The 11138-nt window shown below is 34.2% G+C and overlaps 1 protein-coding gene across 1 annotated transcript; it reads left to right on the top strand.

Moving 5' to 3' along the window:
- The first annotated feature begins 1220 nt into the window (after positions 1–1220).
- LOC148657387 (uncharacterized) lies at positions 1221–8589 on the top strand. The gene is made up of 7 exons (XM_088643614.1): positions 1221–1425; positions 3109–3236; positions 5133–5282; positions 5521–5548; positions 6285–6316; positions 6623–6702; positions 8305–8589. The coding sequence occupies exons 1-6, from the start codon at positions 1386–1388 to the stop codon at positions 6695–6697; spliced, it is 453 nt and encodes a 150-aa protein (XP_088499740.1). The 5' UTR covers positions 1221–1385; the 3' UTR covers positions 6698–6702; positions 8305–8589.
- Positions 8590–11138: the final 2549 nt, after the last annotated feature.

Below are 11138 nucleotides of genomic sequence, written 5' to 3'. Positions count from 1 at the left end.
GTTTAAAAATGTCTTAATTTGAAAATCCTTTGCTTACTGTCATTTAAAACAAATACTACAGTATATACACATATTTTGTTACTTATATTGTTTAATCTTTTTATTTACTCTTTTTATTTTGCCTTCGTATGCACTACTATACAAATCACTCTTAAAATTATATATTTGAAGACAAAATATGCATCATGGCTGAATGTAAGATCTTTAAATTTCTAAGGAACAAGTAATAGGTTTATTCCATGCTGAAAAAAAGACAACGTTTCAGCCGTGGAGCCTTCTTCAGGTGTGAGGTGTAAATCACAGGATGTGTGGCATAGATTCCCAGTTAAACTAGTGCATAATACTATTTTTGTTTTTGGATAGATGACAGTTAAACAGTTAATAATGCCAAGATATGAATGCTGTTGAGGGATATAAGCAACATACTGTAGATAAAAATGTAATACTGCATATACATTTGCAAATTACAAGGACAGGGACAGTAATACATGCATACTCTAGGTAAAACAACATAATAGTTCTCTTTCCCACAAATAAATATGAGGATTTCTGTAATAAATGTATTTAGTGGTATTCTGCAACCCACCAAATTCAGTTTGGATATCACCACATGGAAATTCCAATTACCAATAGCAGAATTTACTATAGTTTGGAACAGAACATTTTCAGTATTTCTGTCAAACCCTGAATTCGAGATACAATTAGACATAAGCTGATGTAGTGGCTTAACTGGTGTGTTTGAGAGAATGAGATAATAAGATATACATAGAAGGCTGTTGAACCCCACTCCATCTTTATGAAACTCCATTTCAGTCATTTGGATAAACCCTAATTAAAACACATTTAACTTGACCAAAGATTATTTATTAAAAAATAATACTTTGGAGCTGTACGTTATACCTTTTACAATATCCGTTATTTTTTCCATATACTCTGTTAAAGAATGCAAGGTGTAATTTAAGGTTATGTGCAATCACACCTCTGATCTAAGCACTTTTTGGACGTCCAAAGACAAGAAGTTAAGCATCAGCTAATACGGTTTAACTAATAATACATGATGCAAACGTTACTTGTTAATCAGATATCCGCAGGTACGTTCATTTATAAACGGGTCTGAAATTGCATCATTTTAAACACAGGACGAGTTCCAGCAATCTCGTGACTGTCTTGTGACTTGTATCGTAGGTACAGTAGGTGGCGTGAGAGCGCACATCCAATTACATTGTTCTTCCGTATTCCACTGTACAGTATGTCGTTATAAGTTTTTGCATGTGTTACAGTTTCATTTATTTATTTTGATTTTTTCCAGGCTGTATCGCTTTTTATTGACAAACACTGTGGTTAATTACTCTTAACGTTTCCTGCTGTTTACAGTACTTTAGTAGATGATGCATATTTTACAATTCATTTGCGTCTTTCATTCTGGTAAGTTATTTTTTTTTTACATCGAATGTCGCATGGTAAGAGCAAGACATATGTACGTTTCAGTTCTACTATGGTAGTACTAAAAAGTATCTGTGTTCGTAGAAATAAAGGCTGTTCTACTTAAACGTAAACGTTTTCTTTTAAAGAGTCGATGCTTGCTTCCAGATAGTATTTTGTTTATCAGTTACTTTGTTTAAAAATAAGTTTTCTCTTTTTGACATGAATGTACAGATTAAAGCATTTGCGAGTTTTAAGAAACACGTGATCTTAAATCTGTCTAAACAAACGTCAGAATTCCTATGTCTGCTTCTAAACTATTAACATTGCACTTTATCTCAATTGTCGAATTCTGTTCCCCAACAGAATTTGTTGCTGCCTGTCAGTACAGTGCAAATAAAAGTTTGTGAGCCCCCAGTATAATTATGATACCCAGATCAAAACAGTCTAAATTTCTTTTAATACCCAAATGGGTTTATATTTGCCAATTTAAGATTTTTTTAAAAAGCAATTGTGGATGAAGTAGAAAAATTGAATATTGTGAAATGACAAATGAACCCTTAGTTTACCTAGTATGATTAAATGGGTAATTAGAATCCTGTGGTGGAATAATTGGGTTACAATTGGTCTTCATCATACAGTTTAGTGGAAACACCATACCATCATCAGAAGAGATTACAGAGAATCTCAAATAAAGAGTAGTTGATGCCATCAGTCCGGATAGGGTTACAAAACCATTTCTAAACATTTGGGGTTCCATCCACCTACTGTCATACAGTCTATAAATGGTAAATATTCCTGGCAAGATCACCACAGAAAGTCAGAGCCAGGAAGTCACAAGAAACCACAAAGTAATACATCTGCAGGCTTCTCTTTTGTCGCAGCTCATGCCTCAACAGCCAGTAAAAGACAGAATGGGAAAGTTTTCCTTGGAACATAGCTGGAAAGAAATCACCATTCTTTAAAACCAGTCATCTCAGGTTTACCACAGAGCATTGAGCCGATCTACAGAACTACTGGAAGAAAGTTCTCTGGACAGATGAGTTGAGAGTTTAACTTGACCACAATGAGAATTATTTTGTGTGGTGAAAACCAAATACATTTGGTTTTCACCACACAACCAATAAGTTTGTCCAGCAGACAAACTATATCAACAACAGAATAGCTAAAGAAGAAATTTGGCATTTTGGAATGGCCAAGTCAAAGTCTGGACCTAAACCCATTGAAATGTTATCGATCTGAATCATCTGTGCTTATAAGTAAATCTTTAAATAACACTGATCTGAAGCAGTTCTGCGAGGAAGAATGGGCCACAATTACTAAAAGCAGATGTAAGAGACTTATAAACAGTTACAGAAAGTGTCTATCTTTTCTGCTTCAGGTGGTGCCATCAGTTACTGAATCTAAGGGTCATCTTCTTAAATATTCTGACCAATCTAGGGGTTCACAAACTTCTCCTTGACAGTGTATAACTCATTTATTGATAAATTATTTTTGAAACACTAAACAATCACTAGGTGGGAGGTAGAACTTACCGGTTCAAGAGATCCTTAATTTCTTCAAGTGTAGTCTGACAATGTCAAATGAATGAGAAGATTTTTTTTCAGAAATTGTGAAAGTACTAATAGAAGTACTGGAGTTTTGTAGTTTTGTTGACTCCTTTGAACATCCCCTTTTCTGTTTTAGTTTGGCTTTGCTCTGCAATAAAAGAGATATTAACCACTTACACCTGTGAAAGTGGCATCAGGACCCAGGTTGCTTCCTGGACCGATTCCAGAAGAGAATGTCATCAAACATGGACCATGGCTAAGAACGTGGGTATTTTGTGTCTGATGTCACTGTCTTCATATTGTTACTCTCTCACTTTCAATAACCAATTACTCACTTCAGGGTCACAGTGGCCCAGAGCCTTCCCCGAGAAGCACTGGGCGCAAGCCAGGACACACCCTGGACACACAGGACACACACACCAGGGCCAATTTTACAGAAGTCAATTAACTTTCCAGTATGTGGGAGGAAACTGGAGACACCAGTGGAAACGCAGGGTGAACATGCAAACTCCACTAACATGGCAAACCAGGAATTGAACCCAGGGCCCCAGCACTGCTTAGCAGCAATGCTAACCAGAGTGCAACTCTGCTGCCTCAACTTCATATCATGGCATTATATAAAATGCAGAATAAAAGTGTCATTTTTTTTCAATGTTAATTTTACTCATGTGGCATTGAGAAAATTCTCTGGAAGTGATGTATCATTCATAATATTGTTCCAAAGAAGGGGGTTACAAGAATAGTGAAAATCAGGAAATGAAGGAGTAGATTAATCAATACATAAATTAAACAATCATAACCTCCAACATGTAAAGATTTTTGCCAAGAATTTACCACAGCGGTTGGTATAGTTAGAGGCACACGAATTCATTGTTCTCTGGCACAGCTTTGATGAAAAGAGGAACAATTCAGGAACATGGGGTTAAATAGATACTTATTAATAAGGACAATACACAAACTAAACTTAACACAATATAATGCTATTTATAAATTTACAAATAAAGTCCCAGAGGCCTAACATCCATACCAGCCAGAAAAAACCCAGACTGTTACCAAACTCTTATATAAGGCCTACAAAGGTCTCCTGGGGTGTTCTGGAAAAAGGAGAACTCGCCTTTCTCTTTCTCTGTTGTCTTTTGTCTTGCTCTCCTTTCCATTACACTCTCTTCTTCACTCTGCCCCTGTGTTCTGCTGTACCTGCCTGTTTTATGCCCTGTTCCTGGACTGTTGATTGACGCTTAATGATGTACAGAAACTCAGTTAACTAAGGTAAACTATGACACTGAATCTGGGACACTTGCATCTCGGCAAACATCCGCTTGCTTTGAAGCTGGGAATGTTGAGACTAGCAAGGTGTTAACCGTTTGTATTTCAATTCAGTGTTAATTCAGTGTTATTTTTACAGTCTTACACATAAAATACACATGCTTCCTCTGGGCAGTTTGTTTCTGTCTCAGACATGCATCATAAAACTGAAATCAAATTGAGGAGAGGGTGTGAGGACAAATCATGGCTCTAAAAATCTCTAAAGGGCGTAAGCTTTACCCACAGGAACATCTGTGCTGTAGCTCTGTAGAGGATTTATTTCCTTAATGTGAAGACACATGCAGTATTGCAAATTGACTTGCTGTAGAGCCTTTAAAGATAGTGTAGACCATTTCTTCATCTGCTGGTGTTTAATTACTTGTTTACCTTAAAATCAAACGCATTCAATTTTAACGCAAGTGCAGTGGTTTCAAATTTATCAAACAGTAACCATCCAATACTGTACAAATCTTTTGATGATAAAAACTGATGCTGATCACAGATAAAGCCAAACATGTCAATGACGTGAAATGCTCTCAAACATTTTTATGTTAGAACTTTTCAGGTCATGTACTGTATAAAACCCATCTTTACCACATTCATGATAATTTTATTACATGTATTGCATTAATGCGTCATTCATAAAATTCAAAAGTTTTAATTTATAGTTCAAATAGTTTTGATTTATATTTTAAAAAATGATTTAAAATAAAATAACTTAATTTTATAAACTATTAACTATTGAAACCAACTCCTAATGATGTCGGGCAGCACATTAATTGCTAATGTCTTTGTTTGTTTGTTTGTTTGTTTGTTTGTTTGTTTTTGTCACAATCTTTCTGCTTTTCTTTATAGAACCAAGTTATTGGGGAATATGAGGAAAATGGGCAACCAGGATGCATCCTTCCATGTAAAGACCTACAGTCAGGAAAAATTAAGATAGATGATTGCGTGGATCTGGAACTTACAGTGGTCTGCACTTCAGATGAACCCGACTCTGACAAGGTAAAGACAATTTATGTATGTAAACGTAATCTACTGTATGCACTTATGTATCATGTGCTACATACTCTATAGGTGTGATATACTGTAATAATTTACTATCCTGCTTTATAATGATATAAATAATATTTTTAAAAATAAAACTAAGTTGGTCTGAATGGTAAATTCATTGGTTTTAGTGAAAAGGGAATAGTAAGGATGTTTATCTTAAAAAATGATATATTCATGTGTTTTTTTTCAGGTGGAGGAAACACATGTGTTATTTCGTGGTATGTATTTTTCTTGGTGGGAGGTGGTGTTTGCTCTGCAGTAGTTGCCAGTGGTTAATCCATGTTTGGTTACTACAGTATATGTACAGTAGTTACAATCCACACTTTATATCAGACCAAAATCAGGTCGAAAATTGTTGTGCAGTGTTGGATCAGCCACACTGCCAGCATGTGTAGCACAGAGGTGTCGCTCACTGGTATACCATGTGTCTTGGAGTTCAGCTGTACAAATGAAAAGATAATGTCATTTAGATTGCCTAACACGTGGCTGAATACAATTTTGGTCTAATCCACACTTCTCACAGAAGAATAATGTGGTTTCAAACAGTTTAGTGAATATAAAAAAAAATCCCTAAGAATTGAGGGATGTACCATATGTAAGAAACCACAAAAAGCGTGTTATAAATACAGAGGATTCCCATAAAATATTACATCATGTAGCATGTGAAACTGTCTGTACCTCATTTTTTTTCCACTGTATAATTTTTCAAGAAGTTTGTCTAAAAAATGTAGGGCAATTGAGGGCTTCTCAAAATGTACTTTTCTTGTCATATAAATATAAATCAATATAAGTATAATACTTAAAGCTTTTCAGCACGGTTATCTGAATACATTATACCTGGTCTAAGAACTGTACAACTTTATTGTTTTCACAATAGGAATTACGTGTAGTTTCTTTTTGCTGCTTATACTGTACCTCATTTTGCTATTCTTAAATCTTTTTTTTTCCTTCCAGCCAATAGACCCCGTGCCTACAACAGAGTAGAGGTAAGTACTTTATCAGAAATAATAAATAAATAATAATAAATAATGTAGTAAAATAATGTAATTGCAATACAAATAGAACATTCTTCAAGGCACTACTTGTGTATATGGGTCATACTGTACATAGATAGTCAACATGGCAATTCTGGTAGTCAGTTCTTGAAATACTGCTGATGTTCAAAAGATCATTTAATTGTATCTACTGTAGCACATTATGAGGAAATGGGAAACCAATTGCCTTATTTGATTTTATTTTCTGATTATTACTGAAATACCAGAATAAATGGTGTGACTTTCTGGTTTTTGTAGGGTATATTTCACTTACACTGGATGGCTGTTGCTGTAATGATTGGGGTTGGATGGGCAATCTTTTTTAATACCTAGGACATGTAAGTAGCTTTTTCCTGTTACATTTGCATCCTGCTGTGTTCGAGATCCATACTTAATTTTTTCCTGTTACATTTGCATCCTGCTGTGTTCAAGATCCATATTAAATTTCATTTTTCACTTAATAACACTTTTTAACCAGGGCAAGAACTGTGGTTTATAAAAACACAGGTCCTCACATTATATAGGCCTTTAAACGTTAGTAGGCCAATTATCTTACACCATACATTCTACTTTTTCTTCCACATCGGGTCATGTAAGTAAGTCGTTCTGGGTGGTGGCACAGTATATCTGTGCAGTCCTCAGTAGTAGAACTGTGGAAGCCTCTTTGTACTAAGCACTTTGCATTTCTATCAACCATGACTTATGAGCGTGGAACTTTAATTTTTCTCCACAAACACATGCATACAATTATTTATAGGGATATCCAGATATTTCACCAGCACTATAAATTAGCACTTCAAAGCATTTAGTTTGAGGTTTTTAGCACTGTAGTTCCTCAAAATGTTCCCTGTGGCCCAATTTTGTACTTATTCTAAATTCTGTTGCTCCGTAATTTTCAGTTCTTACATTACACTTGTCTGCATAGGCCAATAATTTATATGAACAAGCAGAGGTTAATTCCATGCTGTAAAGAAGAAACATATTTCAGCTGTGGAGCCTTCTTCATACCTAATAAACTCTTGACCTTGGAACTTCTGGGGGAAAAAAATCTTCCAAAAGATCTTCATTCTGCTTTTTAGTGTGGAATTAACTTCTGTTCTTCCTTTGCAGTTTGTGTATTTTCTTCTTCAAACCTGCAGATATTGTATTTGGATAATACAATTTTAAATTATACTCAGGGAAAAAAAAGGAAGTTTTGCAATGGGTTTACTAAAACCATAGCAGGATGTTTTCATGTTCTGGTCCTCAGTCCCAGGTGTTTGGTTTTGTAAACCAGTGACATTATGCTTCAGAGAATTTACTGCATTCTGTCAGGTCATCCAGGGCTGCTTCTTATCAGTAGGGGAGTAGGCAACTCTGGAACTTGATGGCTGGAGTGCTATAGGATATTAATAAGAACATCAGAAAGGTTACAATTTAGAAAAGGCGTTTCAGATAATCTGACTTGTTTGGACACTAGGATTTTGTGGGATTATTTCAATTAGTAACAGATTAATCCCTGAATAATAAAATGACTTGTGATAATATTTTCTATTACATAAACAAGATCAGAGATTAAATGAAAATCATGAGGATCCTGCAACCCTTGATAACTTGATAAGATGTCCAAGGGATATCCAATTTAGGTCCCAGAAAGTCCTTTTGTTACCATCACTCCTTTTGTTTTAGTTTCAGTTCAACTCATAACAGCCTAAGTCATCTGATTTTTTGCTTAATTGAACTGATGTAAGAACTTTCCCCAATTCTTTAGAGATGTGTGTGTTTTACTGAGTTCTAAATAACATTCGGTTTCTACAGAAAACAAATTTCGAAAACATTTTTCATAAGGAAAAGAGGTCATTTTAAATAGACTAGTCTGAATCACGCATGAGAATGTGAAATTGAAGATTTTCAAGAACTGGCTTAAGTATTTAATCACTCATTTTCATCTTATTTTGCAGGTCCTGAATGTGTTTTGAAGATGATTCTACTGGCATTCTTAGATGAAGAGAAGTACTGTATCTCTTCTGAAACTTGTGAATGGGGTGTTTTTAAAGAGAAAATACTTGCACTTTGTGTCTCTTGGGGGAATTCCAAATAGTTCAGATAAGAAAAAGGGAAGAAAGAGTGGTCACACTTTATATCATTCATGAGCTTTTTGCTGACTATTCCTTGGAACAGAATGACATCTTTTCCAAGGAAAAAAAATACACACAAGGCATTTTAATCAACATTGATGAAAAGAATGTACTCCATTCAAAACACATATTGTACTGTACAAAACGTGTATGGATAAAGAAACAATCATGGGTTCTCATATGTAAAGAAAAGCAAACATATTGGGATGGAAATAAATATTGTTGAAATGGTTAATAATCTATATTAGGCCCAGTTAATAGGCCCAGGGGACTATTTCAACACTCTGTAGGGAAACAGTACAGTTCCACTACAGAGTGGAAAAAATGGAGTCAATTTAGGACAGAATAAGATAGGTTTAAAGTCATAGGTACAGTACATATTCACTTACTGTAGCTGCAAAACTACCAAATGGGTAAGATGGACATGGCCACATGGCCTCTGGTTTGTAGTTTTCTTACATTGTCAAGAGTTTTTCATTCTCAAATGTTCAAAAACTATTTTTAAATTATTGTGAATTGAGTTTATTAAGCACAGTAGTGCATGTACGGTATTCCTGTAGAAGAACACTGGAATTAGTGTATTTTTAAACATATGAATATATTCATATTCAATTTGGATTGGAAATGACTGGATGAATATGAGGAAAAAATATAGAATGTCACCTTTTATGGGTATTTTTTATGCTTATATGTTGTACAGTTTCAGAATAATAGGACTTCTGAGTTCAGGTGATCATGAATATTTGAACAAATTAACTTGAAGTCTTATAAAAAGTATTTGATTGCACATCTTTTACACACAGTATGTTCATCAAACCTGTGATCCATTGACAGCACAACATTGTTGGGTTGTTCATTTGAACTATTTCACAGTATGTACAGTAGCTTTAACTGTGTTCTGCTTTCATGTTCTACATTTGCATACCCCACCATACTAATAAGAGCACAATGTGCCTCTTTGTAGTGTGCTAGATTATTCATATGCTTAGAAATTACATTACCCTTACTTAATTTTGCACCCATAGTATCTTAAATTATAATATTTAACAGATGGAATTGTTCTCAATTTGCACTCGCATCCTTTAAAACATTGAATTGTGAATTGTGACTTATTAGTAAGTTATTGACTGTTGAAGGCCCATCTAGCTGATTTGATCATGGTTAATTAAATCAAGGTTCTCATCCAGTCGAAAGAAGCCAAGGATTTATCTTCAGCATCGTGGCTTTGTAGCTTATTCAACACTCCCACGACCCTATGAAAAAAAGAGGTAAAAGAGCATTCTGTTTGAAATTCACTTACACATAGTTTACACATTAAAACGTGTCATTTTCACCTGCACTATTTGTTATTTTAATTTATTTTGTAAGCACATTTCAGATTTACTGTTTAGTTGTCAATGGCACAGTTGTCATAAATTATTAAAACTGAATCCTTTAATTTTTGCAAAATTGTATGCCTCAAAACAGTCACGTTCATTTCCATTTCCTCTGACATGATGAAATGGAAGTTCCTCATAACATTATTTCATTCAGATTAGTGAGGAGCCAAAGATTTATCAGTAAGTAGAATGTAAAGTTTCTTATTATCTACTGTATATTCTGTGAAACTGTTGTATGAATGTACTGTTTTATCAAATCTGTTATACAGGTATGTATTGTAACTTGAAAATGGACATCAAATCTACTGCTGTTTTTTTTAAAGATAAATAGCCTTGCTTATCAACTTTATGTACTTAAAATTTATTAATATATATTCATACTTTATCTTTATTTATTTTTATTTTTTTCTATGCATTTTTTTCATTTCAAGTAAAAACTATTTAAATATTAAAATGGTTTTCTTTGGCCATTCTTTGTTAATAAAATACTGAAGTATTTATCAAATACTGGAGTTATTTTGTGATGAAAAACATTCATTACATTTGGATAATCTTCCAAATAAGATCTCACAAGAAGCTGGGGTGCTGAATCATTCAACATTATAACAAGTAATAAACATATATGAACTGCCTTTTTTAATGTATATTTACCATTATGCTAAGATAAAACTACTCTGTACGTCACTTTCTGTAAATATAAGGACAGTAAAATCAAATTTGAGTTTACACCTATTTGTAATTTGTATTTGTGATCATGAGATTAATAGGAATAATGTACAGTATGCCGTACAGTGAAGTAATCGTAATCATAAGTATTCTTACATAAGTATATTTAGTGTAGTAATTACTACAACAGCACACTGCCCCTGGGTTTGTCACAGTCATCATGATTAGTGTGGTCTTTAGTTCACACTGCTGCCTTTCAGCTCTTGATTCCCTAGATAGATTCTGGCTTTGTGCGCTTACTGTATTGAATTTGTCTTCTCCCTGTCTCTATGTGGGTTTCTCCCTGTGTGTTCTGGTTACCTGTGACAATTCTAAAACATACTATACAGGGCTCCAGCTCACTGTAACTATATGAGAATAAAGTGGTTACTGAAATGAATGGGTGCCCAGTGGTTAATATTTTATGATCAACATTATTTGTGATCCATTTTTTTTACATTTACTTCAACTATAATATAATAATAATAAACTTTATTTTATATAGCACCTTTAAAGGTGGCTTCTCAAAGCGCTTTACAGGATGATAACAACAATAAATAAGAAGAATACACA

Source organism: Lepisosteus platostomus, chromosome 8, assembly GCF_059453375.1.
Source record: "Lepisosteus platostomus isolate fLepPlt1 chromosome 8, fLepPlt1.hap1, whole genome shotgun sequence".
In the NCBI taxonomy this organism is placed as follows: Eukaryota; Metazoa; Chordata; class Actinopteri; order Semionotiformes; family Lepisosteidae; genus Lepisosteus; species Lepisosteus platostomus.
This window is presented reverse-complemented; position numbering and strand designations above follow the sequence as displayed.

Excerpts from the sequence above, each read along its gene's own strand:
- LOC148657387 (XM_088643614.1), top strand. The coding sequence starts at position 1,386 with ATGATGCATATTTTACAATTCATTTGCGTCTTTCATTCTG. Across the intron at positions 1,426-3,108 it reads CATTTGCGTCTTTCATTCTG|TTTGGCTTTGCTCTGCAATA; the intron begins GTAAGTTATTTT and ends TTTCTGTTTTAG. Across the intron at positions 6,317-6,622 it reads GTGCCTACAACAGAGTAGAG|GGTATATTTCACTTACACTG; the intron begins GTAAGTACTTTA and ends TGGTTTTTGTAG.